General features: G+C 45.3%; 1 protein-coding gene across 1 annotated transcript in view; it reads right to left on the bottom strand.

Moving 5' to 3' along the window:
• The window catches only part of SLC2A12 (solute carrier family 2 member 12), a 59,441-nt gene extending 47,764 nt beyond the window's left edge, over positions 1 to 11,677 (bottom strand). The window contains 1 exon segment of the mRNA XM_047101564.1: positions 11,541 to 11,677. Within this exon segment, the coding sequence (XP_046957520.1) occupies positions 11,541 to 11,655 (115 nt within the window). The 5' untranslated portion in view covers positions 11,656 to 11,677.
• Between the last annotated feature and the right edge of the window lie 4,845 nt (positions 11,678 to 16,522).

Raw genomic sequence — 16,522 nt, 5'->3', positions numbered from 1 at the left:
ACCTAAAAAACGAGGCTTTAAAACATTGTGGCATTCGCTGTTTAATTGGTGAGAAGACCGAGTTGAGTTTGGTGTCTCCAAGGATTCATACTCTATCCATTCTTCTGTTCCTGCCTCCTCAGAGGGTTGGCTTTTGCCCCTGGTTTGTCACCATAGGTGCAAAGAGGCCGCCACAGCCCCAGGCTTAAGATTCTCTCGCAACCAAATTCAAAGGCAAGTGACGGTGGAAGAAGGCTTGCGGTAAGGCCTCTTTCTTTTTTTCATGGAGGGAACTTTCCAGAAGCACCCTGGAAGAGGATGGGCTTCAGAATACGCTAGCCCCGAAATGTGGTGCCTTGGCTTATTGAATGCTTTAAGCTGAAGGAGTTTGAGAAAATGGCAGAAGCAGGAGGGTCCCTCTGGCCTTCTCCCTGCCCTTTCCCCCTGAAGCAGGTGACACCCTTACATGGGAGATGCCCTCCCCACACCCACAGGAAGGGAACAATCTTATCTCTGAAGACAGAGAGAGACCACGAAGCATCCGAACAAACAGGCCTCGCCCAGTCTCCCCAGTTCACAACACTTACCTCACACACCTTGACCTGTCATATGCTCGGTGGCTGTCCACGCTTCATCAAACAGAGCATAACGACACTCAGGTTTAACCATTTCTTACTCTTTAGTTCCTGAGGGCTCCCGTGTCACGTAGAACTCACATTAAATTCACGTGGATACTTTTTCCCTCTTAATCTGTCTCTGTCAGTTTAATTTTCAGACCTAGCTGAAGACTTCCCGTCATGTCTCATTGGCCAGAAGCAGAGGGTTCCCTGGTCAGACTTGGCTGCAAGGGAGCCTGAGATGCGAGTCTCTGAATATTTCAGGTCCCCAGATAGGAAAGGCAGAACATGAGAAGGGAGTTGGAACAGCTGTTGGGTTTTCAGTGACTTACATACCTTATTCTAGCCACCCGGCTGCCGTCGAGAACTCCTCTTAGCGAGACCGGGGGGAGCACTTGGTGTGCAGAGCGACTGGCCAAATTTCTGATGCCTGGAAGTAATTTTTCTGGTGGGACGCCATTGGACGGAGGAAGGACTTGTATTGCTTCCGTGTTTTGGTCCCCTGACTAGGAAGAAGAGATACCATTCCTGCATGATTTAAAGCAGTCTGGAAAACCAGTACGGGCAAAGCTACAACTTCTGGAAGGCACCATTCCAGTGGCTCATCCAGGCTTTGTCCCTTCTTAACACTGATCTCATGTTCCAGAACTCGGTGAGCCGCTGTCTTTCCTATCTGCCCAGAGTTGCTGAAATCTTGGAAACTGTAGCCCCTGAGAGAGAAAGAGAAGTAACGGCAACGGGATGCCTGGGAAGATCGGACAGTGCAGCAAAGCTTCGACCCTCTGCCAGAGTGGCCCCAGGGGTCTGTGGCGATGTCTTCCCTATATCTGGCTCCCGAAAATCCTCTCCATTAGGGATGCGCAGTGGGAGTTTGTGCAAAGCTAAAATGTTACTGCCTTTTATACATCAGGACCATGTTTGTACCTAACTTTGGGTTAAATGCTAACCCATTGATGAGTATCTCTGGCTTTTATGCTTTTGTGACTTTACATCTCTTTCCATGTTTTTATGGATATTTTCAACAGTTAAGGGGGTGTGATCTGGAGAACAAACCAGCAGCCACGTCACCTGGAGACGTCTGAGGACTCCACCACGGAGATTCTCAGTGTGTGCGAGCGCGAGTGAGCTATGGACATGTGAGAATTCACAAAATCTTTAATTAGTGAACGTTGGAAAACATAGTAACACGTGTATCTGTACTCGAAGATTTCAAACGTATGCAGATGTGATGAAAAAATTATAAAAAAGTTCAAGTTCCGGTGATGGCACAGTAGCGTCCCTTCAGTCTATATTTTCTTTTTTTAAAAAATTTTTAAATGTTTTTATTTATTTTTGAGACAGAGAGAGACAGAGCATGAGCAGGGGAGGGGCAGACACAGAATCAGAAGCAGGCTCCAGGCTCTGGGCTGTCAGCACAGAGCCCAACAGGGGGCTCGAACTCACAGACCGTGAGATCAGGACCTGAGCTGAAGTTAGAAGCTTAACCGACTGAGCCACCCAGGCGCCCCCTGTCAGTCTATATTTTCTAATCAATAAATATAAGATGGCAGAAACTATTATGTGAGGATCTAAAGTTGTTTAAGGAGTTGTTAAAGGGGTCTACATACTTGAAAATGACTGAGAATCATCCTAGTGCATTTAAACATTTTAAATTGGGAAAATACAATGGGAAGAGAACAAATAATATTGTAAAGGCTGTGGATGTAAAGCTCTTAGGAAATGCACTTTATTTACTAAAAATAAATACCTGCATGGTCACCTGGATGTTAAGGGAGAAGTGCATGGGGCAAGTTGATAATATACAAGTGGACTATGGGAAAGAAAGAGAGAGAGAAAAAAAAAAAAAGGCCGAGATGTTTTATATAACATAAGGGAAGAATTTTGACCTGTGTGTGGATGTGTGTGTGTGTGTGTGTGTATGACAGAGAGAATTCAAGAAAGACTGGCCAAGAATGCCCAGAAATGGAAGAAATTGAAGAAAAATGGAGAAATGGAAGAAAAGGTCCAGACAGGTTATCAAGTTGTCGGGGAGAGGACGGGGATAAGGGGACAAAAGGGCCACAGGCCTACAGATTTTAGGAAAGTTGGTTTACAAGAAATTCCCTATGGTAGATTTGACAGGATAATTTTAAAAATGGGCTCACCAGGGGCGCCTGGGTGGCGCAGTCGGTTAAGCGTCCGACTTCAGCCAGGTCACGATCTCGCGGTCCGTGAGTTCGAGCCCCGCTCGGGCTCTGGGCTGATGGCTCAGAGCCTGGAGCCCGTTTCCGATTCTGTGTCTCCCTCTCTCTCTGCCCCTCCCCTGTTCATGCTCTGTCTCTCTCTGTCCCAAAAATAAATAAACGTTGAAAAAAAAAATTAAAAAAAAAAAAGGGCTCACCAAACATTTATTTGGATGATAGCTGTCTGCAAATCGTAGTAATGATCCACAAAGAGCTTATATGAATGGGATTTGAGAGTGTGAAGGAAAAAGGGCCATGATCTGCACATGGATCAAAGCAAAGATAAGAGAAAAAGACTAATTGTAGGAAGTGAAGGTTAAGAATCCAGTGGAGACAGGAAGTTGATCAGAAGAACAGCAAGGCTCCTCAGGTATTCTGTGTGTGCACAGCGAGGGCAGAGAGTAAGAAAACATGTGGACTTAGCCTCATGGGGGCTGGAACTGTGTTTATTTAAATATTAAAATAATGGTGGCCCCATGAAGCTGGAGGACTTTGACATGCAGATAAGGTTTTCTCGAACTCTCTAATTCTGTCCCCACTACCATCATTTTCAGAAACTTGCTTGGTTTCTCTAAACTGATAATGGTCTCTTCCTAAGAATGCTTCCTCTCATGGTACTTAGCACACAAAGGTTTTGTGATATGGTCCCTGCTTACATCTTCAGATTTCTTTGTCGTCCTCTGCCGTCCACCCTTCTTTGAACTCTGTGCTCTCGTCACACAGAAATAGCTGGAGGTCCCTGAATGTGCCATTTTGTCTTCTCAAAATTTGTACGCAAGCTATTTTCTCTGCTTATAATGCTCTCCGTAAATGCACTGACCTCATATACCTTCTTGACTCAACTTCACTCTACTATCTTCCAGAATCCATCAAAACCTGGCTGAGCTGCTCCATGGGCATTAGTATGGCATTATATCCCCGGCCACCTCCTCCATCCTGGGTTTCCTGAACTCGTGTCTCTCTCCACCAGTTGGTAATATGTATCGGCATTGCATGCATGTCTCTTAGTCACCCTGGATCCGGCTGTAGCACGTTTGCTAAACGATCATCTTATAATTATTTCGATTCTGGTAAAATCTGGTAAAATCTACAGACACGGATAATGTCCTACATATTGCTTTTCACTCTGAAGTATCCAGCACGGAGTAAGTGCTCAATATGTACTGCTGAATTCCCATGTTCTTTAGTTTAGCGGAACAAATGCTTAATTCATTTGCTCATTTAACAGCTCAGCATGTACTATGCGCCAGCACCATGTTGGGCACAGATGGTAACATGCTCATCTGGATGAACAGTGCAGTCAGCAGGATGGTCTTTATGAGCACTGTGTTGAGAGATTTCCCAGGATGCATCTGGATTTGGTAGCTCAAGATGGTGGTATTTGTCCCACGTGCACGTGATCCCTGATGGAAAAGGCATAGCTCCTACCTCTTAGGAACGGTATTTTCCAAGCCCACAGTGCTTGCGATCCTCTCAGAGCTCTGACAAATGTACAAGAATGTGTTTTTTTATCCAGGAGCTTATAACCTTATAGCAAAAGACGTGTTGCATGGAAAATCAGGGAGCTAGCTAAAATCGAATGCAATAAAGTTCTGAAACGAGTTTAACAGGTACCCCAAATCAAAGATCAGAAAACAGAACAGAGCAGGGAGTAGAGACATGGGTGCTGGATGGTATTACGGGTCAAGTGGGTAAAACCGTGGATTGGATCATAGGATACTGACACTCTGATATTATCCATGCTACCTGGAGTGAGTCCCTTTGGTTCTCTCCAGGAGGTACCCGGGCTTAAGGTGAAGGTACAGTCAGGAATCAGAGTGCCTGATTAGTTACCAGCTAGATTGTGACATGTCCCTTAACCTTTCTGTTCCTCTGTGTCCTCATTCCTAACATAGAGATATTAATATTACCTACTTCATAAAGTTGTTATGAGGATTAATGAGGCAGAAGAATGTGTTGGGCATGGTAGTAAGCATTTGGTTCTCCTGGCCTCAGTTTCCTTATCTGTGAACTGGGGATAGTAGTACCTCATTGCGTTATTGTAAAGATAAGAAGGAATAATAGTAATAGAAACATCTGACCCACAATAATCATTCAACAGAAATTTGTGTCGTCTGGATCAGTGGGGTAAAATCTCCATGACACGGAAACAAACCTTTGAAACAGTCTCTCTTACTGATAGCAAAGGAAGTAAAATGATACCTTGTTTCCAGCATAACAATTATGCCTTTTCATAAATTCTTGAATTCCTTTGTTTTTGGTAGTACCTACATAATTGGGTTTATACCATGAAAAATTCTTCCCCTGAGTTTGCCTGGGGTTTCAACAATCTTGTTTCCCAATGGAATTGAAACATTTTATTAGCTTGGGAATGCTCTCTCACCACAAACTGATCTTAATCACAATTTATTTCTCTGTCCTTAAAAGTCTTGCTGGGGCACCTGGGTGGCTCAGTCAGTTAAGCCTCTAACTTCAGCTCGGGTTATGATCTCCAGTTTGTGAGTTCGAGCCCCGCATCAGGCTGTCTGCTTTCAGCATGGAGACCACTTCAGATCTTGTCTCCCTCTCTCTTCTCCTCCCCCACCTGTCTCAAAAATAAATAAACATTAAAAAAAAAAAAAAGTCTTGCACCTCTGAGGCTGAGATGCCATTTCGGGCTGGTTTCTAAATTAACATTGCACACTGCTCCCAGCACCAACTTCCACAAAGTATGGAAGCAGGTGCATGTAGAACAAATTTTGGAGAAAATTATATGGACGTAGCCAACAGCCCCAGAGTCTGCCTAACTGTGCCAGGCAGACCTGAGTCATGAGTGTTCCGGAGAAACAATTACTTCCAAGGGGAGCACAATTTAACAGCTTAAAGGTGAATTACACTTGATTTACTCAAGGAAAAAAATACTCCTGTAAGTCAAACAAAGGACTGCATTTTTCTCCCTGGTATTTTGGCAGAACAATATAAAGTAAGGGATTGTTCGAAAAGAATGAAACCTACTGAAATTAAAAGGATGTAATAAATTATTTTAGTTTTATTATTACTCCTATACCTCAATTGTATAGAAAAATTAGTATATCACTGAAGTATAGCCATTTAGCAAATGTATAAATGAGTGTGCTGTGTTGTGTGTGTGGGGTTTTTTTGGTTTTCTTTTTTTTAATTTTTAATTAATTAATTTTTAGGATCCTATGGGATTAGCAGTGCTGTGACATAGGAAGCAAAACGGTACCAATGAGCCAAAAGAAAACAAAATTAAATTTTAAAGAACATGTATGATTTTATGATTTACTGTAAAGGTTATATAGCTGACTCTAAGTTTCAGCTGGGAACTATCTGGGGTGATTTCAAGTCCTTTGCCTTTAACGGAGATTAGGTACCTTCTGAGGGAAGACGGGATGAGAAATTATCCTTATTTGGTATTTGGTCAAACAGCCCCTTGAAATGAAGCCCATTCTAACCTTCCCCCCCTTTCTCACCGTATCTTGGTATCTTTTTACATGGCTTTTATTCTCTATTTTATTCAATAACTCATCTTCTTGGGGAAGACTGTGCCCGAGGAAACCATTGAACTAGGAAACCCAACTCTGCTCAATTTAAGAATCTTCTACAACGAGTTCTGGCTCACAGTCTGAGTCAGTAGGTGTTTTGCTGAGAAGCAGAAACTAATTGCACACTAACAGGGGGCGGGGGGCAACTGGGAGCTCTCAGAACTTTTTAAACCCTGAGGCTAATTATTACTTGGTTCCTGCTACTGAGAAAACGCTACCTACAAAACCAGACTCAACAACTATTATTGAACGAGAAGACAGTCCCACCTATCTACGGCAATTAAACATTGCATTTTCAGATTGGCTGACTCCCCTTGGATTTACACATTTAAATTGGAGTTTTCCTCGGGCAGCTACCGGGTGGGTTTATTTTGAGGTGTTTTTGGTTTTGTTTTCGTTTGTTTGTCTGTCTGGTTTTTTTACCTGCTCACATAAGATTTAGCCCACCAAAAAGTACCCCCTTGAAAATTCACAAACAGTAGAAGTTAAGGACTACCACTAGGCATGTTCCTGGGATCTCAGAGGCCTCAGCTCCTGCGAGCAATCCGACCAGACTGTGGGTGATATTACAAATATTTCACAACGGGGATGGGGCACTGACCCAGCAGAAGAGGCATTAGCTGTAAAACCAGCTCAGGCACCATGTGTCTGCTGACTGATTTCAGTCCTCCGGGTCAGTCGCAGCGCTTGAAGGCTTCATCCATGTCTGCCAGGCCCTGCCTCCTGCAGGCTCCCTCCAGTGCCTGTCCGAAGCTGTGGTGGCAGCCAGGGGGTAGCCTGGGGAAGCAGCAACCTCTCTGCCCTCTCTAGGGCACAGCCATTTCAAAGGGAAACAAGAGCCCTGGCTGTGTGAGCCCAACACTACCGGGAGTGTGTGGTGAAACAGCTTCCGCCATGTTGGCTCAGAGCCTTCTCTCTCCCTAGATCTCAGAGAAGCCATTTGCCTGGCCCTCACAGTCACAAGGAGCCTCAAACTGAGGCTTTTGATGTGATTTCCAAGTGAGGTTAAATGTACAGTCATAGAGATAAGCTGACCGAAGTGAAAAGGGAGATAATCATCTTTAAATCTGTTCTTATTTCCAGACAAAAGAGTCGACAGTCTCTCAGAGATTCACATGTCTATCAGTCCTGCCATTTCCTTGGCAATATCAAGCTGTATAGAATAGTTTTTTTTATTGTTATCAGTCATCAATTTGTTAAATGCCTGTGTTTTTAAAGCACAATAATCTGTGTCACAGGTTTTGCCACTTTTCAATGTAGGGAAAGCCTGGGAAAATGCTAATGGCTAAGACCTGGGTCTTCCCAAAATGACTGGTTTGCTGTTAGACTTGCCCTTCTCACAACCAAGGCTCTGTTAAGAGGTCGAGTTGATTGGCCTGACTTGCTCTTCCCTGGGGACAAGGTTCCTTCTAAAGTCTGCTCAACTCTCTTACAGGTAGACTGTCCATGGGGCTGCCCAAGGAAGCCTGAGAGAGCTGGGCCTGACTGAGTTTACGGGGGCCTGGTTCAGGCTAACCCTGGGAACCCAAGACTCAGTAGGAGCATAGTAAAAATGCCCCACCCTCAAAAACATTGCCTGCATGACCAGAGTAGTGACAGACCTGTGGTTTGCTAATGTGGTCCCACCCAGGACCCAGCTCAGGACTACAGGAGATGGGAAGGGATCAGGGAGCAGCCCACCTCAGGCTCTTCCTTTTCTTCACCCCCGTTTCCACTAAAGAGGTGCCATGATTACCTCTCTTACATGCTGACCACCTACTTCGGCTTTTCCTTTGTCGAAAGGAGTTTCACAGCTTTAAACAAGTTTGAAAACAACTGCCTTTGGATACTCATCTGATTAGCCCAAGTGTACATTTCTTAAATCTCAGCCTGCGGCATTTTGGATTTAGAAGGGTCTCAGGGGGGACGAAGCCCAGCCCCTTCAACTGGGCCAGTGAGTCCAGCCAGTTATACTGATCTGGGTTCCAGTGCATCGGGCAGCCGGGGCTCCATTGCTTGAGAACTTGCACTCATACAGTGAATATTGTTCTTGGTCTCTGATCCTTTGGGCAGGTGCTGGTGGGGTAAAAAGGGCCTCAAGGAAACTCCTCTTAGCCTGATCTGAAACACGAAATTGGAGGGGCGCCTGGCTGGCTCAGTCGGTTAAGTGTCAGACTTCGGCTCGGGTCATGATCTCACAGCTTGTGAGCTCGAGTCCCGCATCGGGCTCTGTGCTGACAGATTGGAGCCTGGCACCTGCTTCGGATTCTGTGTCTCCCTCTCTCTCTGCTTCCCCACTCATGCTCTGTCTCTCTCTCTCTCTCTCCCCTTCAAAAACAAATAAACATTAAAAAAAAAAAAGAAACATGAAATTGGAAGAGTCTGGAAGACCCATCTGCTGAGACAGAGGAACAGGCATCCAGCTCCCCAGGCCAGAGACCTCAGGGTGAGTTTTGCACCAGCCCTGCGAGAACCTGGGCCAACCACACATCCTCTCTCACTTGTGTGAGATGTTGTAGCACTATGCTTTTCTAATATCACCTACACAGTGGTCGGCTCTAGGCACCAGGATTACGAATTGAGCTTAACGCTGCCTATAAGGTCAGTTATAACATGCCCGTGAATACTAAAAAAAAAAATTACTAAAAACATACACGCTTTATGTTGTAACTGATTGAAAATGGACTTAAGTTCGTTAGCTTGTAGTCACTGGAACAAAGACTTCTTTCCAGTTTCAGAGGAGGTTCCCCGGGTGAGATCTGCCAACACTTTTATTGGGCGTAAGAGCGTTAGGAGGCGCTAACATGGAGTCTGGAAATTTTTGTGTGGATTTGTTTCTCAGTATCTCACATGATCTAATTACTTTGTCCTGGGTTGTATGACTCATTCGTCTTTGTGCTTTAATTTCCCCATCTAGGAATACAGAAAAACTTGTATCTTCAAATGCAGGACTAGGATGGTAATTATTGAGCATACGTAAATACTCTGGATTTCCTGGATGAAACTATGGGAATGTACAAAGAGGTCAAAAGAACGATTCGACACACATCATTTCATTAAAACCTCAACATTTTCATAAAACAGACTACAGTATAATCCCAAATCGTACAGCGAGCCTGCACTATGCCTTCCGTAGGTACAAGTCCATACACATAATTGCCTTGGATACCACGACGCGTCTGAGACAACTTACGAAAATTTGTACTAATAAATCTAAAATGTTTGTATCCATCTAAATATAAACTCTAGCACAAATCAAAGCTTTATTCATTTAAGATTTGGGGGAGACGTTTAGGCTTCCTTTCTTTTCTACGTAATAAAGGTTCATTTACAATTAAGTTAAAAAATAATTTACCGTGTTTATTCATTTTATCATTTCTTTGGAACACAGTTGCATTGTCGGTTGAATCTTGTGCCTTTCCAAACCCTAACACCTGTGACCTTCCTTCAGGATGACCGTGACCTTGCGCAATTTAACCTATTAAGAGTACGTGGTGCTTTCAAAGCCATATCAGAATTAAATAGTCCATATTTTTAATTGTTGCCGTGGAGGCCCCTTCAGGACAAAGTTTCTTTTCATCCTCTTTGTGACGTTCTCACGGGCTGTTTAGCGAACCCTTTTGTTGACATGGCCAACTGAGCAAGCTCGGCGGTTCAGTCTTTCAGGAACTCGGAGAGAACATTGCAACTCTTTCCTTTACCCTCAAATACAAGCTTCCCTGGCCTGCTTGGAGACGTGGGAGCCAGAGAACACCCTTGGAGAAAGGGGTAGTTCTGCTTAAGCGAGGGAGAGGCCGTCCTGAAGGATGACCTCAGGTACTCATTCTTTTTTTTTTTTTTTTTTCAACGTTTATTTATTTTTGGGACAGAGAGAGACAGAGCATGAACGAGGGAGGGGCAGAGAGAGAGGGAGACACAGAATCGGAAGCAGGCTCCAGGCTCTGAGCCATCAGCCCAGAGCCCGACGCGGGGCTCGAACTCACGCACCGCGAGATCGTGACCTGGCTGAAGTCGGACGCTTAACCGACTGCGCCACCCAGGCGCCCCTCAGGTACTCATTCTTGACCAGAAGCGGGGAAGTAGGAGGAAGCTGAGGGGGAACAGGGCAGGGAAGAATGACAGCCTCTCATTGTGGAAGAGCCAATCCATGCCTCCGTCAGAGGGGTCGTAGATTCAAGTCCAAGATCAGACAGACCCATGACGCAAACGTGATTTGATAGATCCACTGCAAGGTGAGAGGCACGTGCCTTTTGAATCAGTTAGTGTTCTGGATTGTTCATGAAAACTGGCCATTTTCACATTGGCCGTTCCCATAAACGGCCTGGGAATCTATGGTAGGCATGGTGAAGGGGCACAGAGCTGAGGAAAGCTTCAGAGAGACAATTATCTGTGTTCGATTTAATTTCCTATTACGATTAGTTTCCATTCCTTTGGGAACCAAGTAACAGAGTAGGAAAGGCTAGCCAAGAGCTTGCAGTGCGTTTGTGGGAACTGTAAATGTGGAAGTGAAGGAAAGCATTTGCTGTAGCAAAGATAACTGGAATGAATTAAAACTTTTTCCAGTTTCGCCTCCAGAAGGAAAAAGGATTCAAGGACCCTCAGTTTGAAAGGCCAGTTTGACAGTTAGGCAGGAGCAAACGGAGCACAGGTTTCAGGCTTCCCTAAGGCTCAAATGCTCAAATGCATTACCAACTAGAGGCTGGGAAGTTAAAAAAGAAAGTTGGTGTTCATTGATTACGTAACTAACAATTTTCCAGAGCCTACTTAAAATACTGACTTAAAACATGGTGGTTCTCCATGTTCCCTCGTTACAGATTGCCCATTTGTGGCAATCAATGAAAAAGTGTGTGCGCGCGCGCGTGTATGTGTGTGTGTGTGTGTGTGTGTGTGTGTGTGTTTACACATGTGACTCCCTTGCCAGTCACTCTTCCCCAAATGAAAAAGAGTTACACATTATGTCAACACAGTCCACGGACCCATCGTGCCAGCAGTGGGACTTCAATCTCCACGTTACAGCTCCTCCTTGCCTCTCCTCCTCCCGTTCCCTTCTCTCCACGCACCGTGCACGCTCACGTGTACACACACACACGCGCGCGCGCACACACACACACACACACACACACGCGCGCGCGCGCGCGCGAGCGCGAGCGAGACCCGAGCACAGCTTGCTCCTCCAGCCGGTCGGTGCCTCACTTTACCTCTGGCCCCGGGAGGATGCCGGCTGCCGCTGGCCGCGCCGCTGCCGTCTGTCTCGGCCGCTGTCCCCTTCGGGTTCAGCAGAGCGGGGCCCTCTCTGTTTTCAACAGGTACCATGGTCGCGGAGAAGTTACAGCCGCTCCCGCGGCCCCGAACCACCCTGGCTGCCCCCCGTGACAGCGGCGGTCACTGTCCCCATGGTAGCATGCTTAAAGAAGGGTGGAAAAAAAAAAAAGAAACTTCGGGCAAAGCCAATGTGATTTGTAACCAACTTTGTTTCTATTTCCGAAGGCTTTGCCCTTTTCGGTGACACAGGCTGTTGCTATTTGCAAGCAGCCTATCAGAGGCAGTGGGAGGGCCGTGTCTCCGAGGATTGTTTTTGCCTTCAGATGCGGAGTTGGAAGCAAGGGGTTAAAAGGCCGGGGCGCTCAGGGTTTGGCCACAAGCTGGGATGGGGGGGTGGGGAGCTCTTGTATGCCCCGCACCTTTGAAAAGAGGCAGAGAAGAGAAACCTGCAGATTTAAAGGGAAGCTGAGAGGGACGGCCCAGAATGTTCACAGATGGTATCACTTAATCTTGCAGAGAGGGGGACAATTTATGCAAAGACATACCAGAAGGAAAAGTGTGGCAGTTTTTCAGCAAGGCTGTTACTCCAAGAGTCGTGATACTCACCATTTAAACAAAGCATAAGACAGCTTTGCTGTTTCGGCCTGATTTTGCTCTGGGTGAGTGTGGTATGCACTCTTCCTCCACAAGGCCCGTCAGACGGATCCAGGCCCGAGACCAAGCGTGCATGAACTCATACGGCATAGATTCTTTCGACTTTTTATACCCTGGGATGATCGCAAAGTAATCCAGTTTATTTATGCATAGTTGTCTTTATGAGAGGAACCAACCCCCCCCCCCCAACCCCAATCTTCGTCAGGTTGTGTGATTGCCTGCTTGTGGGAGGAGGGTGTTTCCAATTCAGAGACGTCAGACCGATGACCCATTGTGTGAGTGTGGTGGCCATAGACTCGGAAACAAAATCAGGGAGTGAGAAGAAGATTTTGCCCCCCGATTGGTGAATATTATTTAGATAAAAAGGTCTTACAGAGTTGTGATGTTTTACCTTCGGCTGTATGTTTCAGCAAGTCGTGTTTCGCGAAAAATCTTAGGAAATTGGGATCGTTTTAGAAAATCATTAGGCGTGAAAACAAAAATTTACGGAGCACTTATGTGCCAGCAATTGTGCCGCGGGTATTAACTCAGATGATTCTTTTCTTTGGAGATGATTCTTTTGAGAAACGACAACAGCAACAACAACTTGTGAGGCAGGTACCCGTGTTACAGAAGAGGCAATGGACGCTGAGAAAGTTGCCTCAAGTGTCACAGCTACTTTAGTGGCGGGGCTGAGACTGCAAAGCCAGGCAGCCTAATGTACTCCTACATCCGAATTTCCCAGCCTTTCCTTCTCTGACTTTCTTGGCTTCCTTCCCTCATCAGCCTTTCTTGATTTTAGGAAGAGGCCGTGAAACATGCCTTTTTGACCTAGTCACTTCCCTGGACGGAGAGGCCGATCAGTGCTGTCGGCAGAAGCTGAACCACTCTGGACTCACTTTCGCCGCCTCGGCTGGATCATAACACAACTGTGAAGTAACTTATCATGTGTATCTTTCCTTCGCTCATCACCAGATCGCTTTATATTTGTCTTATCTGTCCAGGAATCACATAGCGAATGGAAACAAACCTGTAGGAACTCGACTAGTATTTACCGTGCACCTGTCATATGTATGCTGACCCTGCTGAAGCTCTCCAGATATCGCCCAGCCCCCTCCTGGTTCAGAGGTGAATAGACCCCCGGATCAGCTTGTCCCCACCGAAGGATGCGTAGTGCGATGATGCTTTAGTTTTAATTTGTTCCCAGAAGGTGTTATGATTGTAAGAGCTGTACTTTTTATCTGTGACACACATACATCTCTCATCAGCTCTCCATATTCTCTTTGCTTCTACCTTTAAAAGTTTTTTTTTTTAATGTTTATTTATTTTTGAGAAAGAGGGAGAGACGCAGCATGAATGGGAGAGGAGCAGAGAGAGAGGGAGACACAGAGTCCGAAGCAAGCTCCAGGCTCCAAGCTGTCAGCACAGAGCCCGAGGCGGGGCTCAAACTCACCAGCTGTGAGATCATGACCTGAGCCAAAGTCAGATACTTAACCGACTGAGCCGCCACCCGCGTGCCCTTGCTTCTCCCTTTTCTGCTCAGAACCAGTGACCTCAATTGGCGGGGAGTGGTGGAGGGGAGGACATATTCTTGCACTTGGTCAATCGCGTAATCGCCTTGTTTAATGATCCCGGGCCCTGCCTCCTGTCTCTCCTCCAGCGGCTTGTGGGCATCGTGAAAGTGTCAGGGTGTTTGCTGTAGTCTTTGATCAGAGAGAAGACAAACTTAATTCTAGAATTCTTTAAGTCTGGTTAAAAGCAATTCTCGCTTTACTTTCTACGGTCAAACTCTACTGGAATTCCTAAGGCATAATCCAACAAGAAACCAAAAGGAATGAGCAAACAATGTGACTGACTACCTCGCCTCCTGGTAGAACTAATTCTGTTTCTCATTCCGTTGTTGTCCTGATGTGAGCCGTGGCTATCCCGGTCTGTCCTGTGCTCGCCTCACTCTCTTAACTCCGAGAAAAGGGAGGAGATTCCTTTCACCTGGGCTACAGGGGACTATTCTTCTGCCTAAGTTTCCTGAAGTAACCTGTATTCCTTCATCATAGTTTGCACATTTATAATTTATAATGTATTTCTTGGTGTAGATTGATCAACTTCGCCTTTTCTGCTAGATAGCAAGCTCTACGAGAGTATGGAGCATGTTTCTTTCGTTCATTATGGTATTCCAAGTGAGTATTCAGTAAATATTCTCTGGCTAGCAGGCTGACCCTGTAAATGCAGCCAATGCTAGCACTGTTCGAATGCAGACTCCGAGAGAACACGTACCTACGTCTGGGTGTGCCCTCGTCCATCTCTGTCCCCCCAGGTCCTGGCACAATACCAGCCATGCTGTATAAATCCTTGATCAGTATATCTGAAATAAGCGAGTGCTCACAAATGAAGCTTTTAGTGAGCTGAAGACCTGTTTAGTTTTTATGTATCAAAACCCATTTGATGATTGCCTGTAACACTCTGGCCTTCCTCTCTCACTTCCGTTAATATCTTTGGAGCAAGGGTCACCATCGGCTTTCTGTCCCTCTTCCATGGAGTTGGAGCCACTGCTATCCTTAAAAGCTGTTCCCCGGGGCGCCTGGGTGGCGCAGTCGGTTAAGCGTCCGACTTCAGCCAGGTCACGATCTCGCGGTCTGTGAGTTCGAGCCCCGCGTCAGGCTCTGGGCTGATGGCTCAGAGCCTGGAGCCTGTTTCTGATTCTGTGTCTCCCTCTCTCTCTGCCCCTCCCCCGTTCATGCTCTGTCTCTCTCTGTCCCAAAAATAAATAAACGTTGAAAAAAAAAAAATTAAAAAAAAAAAAAAAGCTGTTCCCCACCCCCAAGAAATAGATCTTAGCAGACAGCACACAGTTTGTTCCTTATAACCCCAATAATTATGCCACACACCGTTTTAGACCCCCTGCTTGTAGATCATGCTGTGGAATCCTAAAAGACATATCATGGCTGATAAATTGGCAAGATAGGTAAGAGGGGACCTGAGACAAGGCCGGAAACATTGCCAGGCACGGAATGTCTCCTATATTCCAGGCCTATTTTTGTGGTGAGTTTTTTTTTCTAACATCACAACTTTGTGAAGTAAATACTATGACCCCCATTTGCGGAAGTTGAACTTGAGAAGTTTATGAGCATGCCCAAGATCAAAAAGTACTTTGCAATGTTTTATCATGAAAATTTGCAATAACACAGGAAAACCTAGATTCTCTAGTCAACATTTTACAACGTGCTTGCTCTTGGACTCGTATATCCATCCCTCTATCCATCCATCGATCCATCCTAGTTTTCATGAATTTTTTTTTAAATGTTTGTTTTTGAGACAGAGCGAGCCTGTGTATGCTCGCACAAGCAGGAGAGGGGCAGAGAGAGGGAAACAGAGGATCCAAAGCAGGTTCAGAGCTGACAGCAGAGAGACTGATGTAGGGCTCAAACTTGCGAATCTCAAGATCATGACCTGAGCCCAAGTCGGATGCTTAACCGACTGAGCCACCCAGGCGCCCCAGTATTTATGAATTTCAAAGTAAGTTGAAATACTTTGGGATGTGTATCATTCCCTAGAGTTCAATATGTATTTGTTTTAGTTCTTTTTTTTCCCCCTTTGAGACATTTTACATACAACAAAGTGCACAAATCCTAAGGGTACCATGACGTGATTTCATGTGCACAGTCCAAAGCTCTGTTAAGTTACAGAACATGCCCATCATCCCAGAAAGTTCTTTGTTATCTCTTCTGAGTAAATTCCCATTTCAGCCTCTGGAAACAACCAGTGCTGTGGGTTTTTCTCACATGGGTTACCTTTGCTGGTTCTGGCTTTTCATACCATGGAATCATAAAGTATGTACTCTCGTAGAAGGCTTGTTTCGCTGAGCGGAATTTTGAGATTCACCCATGTTTTTTATGTGTATTCTGTTCATTCTGTTCATTTCATGTGTATTATGTTCATTCTGTTATTGCTGAATAGGATTCCATGGGTGACGATGACACGGCTTATTTATCCATTTTCCTACTGATGTGTACCTGGACTGTTTCCAGTTTGAGCTGTTATAAATAAAGCTGTTATGAACATTCTTGTACAGGTCTTTTTGTGGAACATAAAATTTCAAAGCACAGCGGTCCAAGTCCATTTGATTCCAAAACCCACATGTTTTCCACTACACCCCGTTGCTTCTCCCCAGTGTATCCTACGGCACTATGTTTATGTGCGATGTACCTCTGGAGTTTTTTAATCCTAAAATGGTTCATTACAGTGTAAGCACAAATGGGGAAATATGATCTTTAGAAAAAAATTACCC

The sequence above is a fragment of the Lynx rufus genome, unplaced genomic scaffold, assembly GCF_022079265.1.
Source record: "Lynx rufus isolate CCGP_SWC_20201006 ecotype Redwood Valley unplaced genomic scaffold, mLynRuf1.p SCAF_6, whole genome shotgun sequence".
NCBI lineage: Eukaryota > Metazoa > Chordata > Mammalia > Carnivora > Felidae > Lynx > Lynx rufus.
Note: the sequence above shows the minus strand (reverse complement) of the source record. Positions and strands in the feature narration are given on the sequence as shown.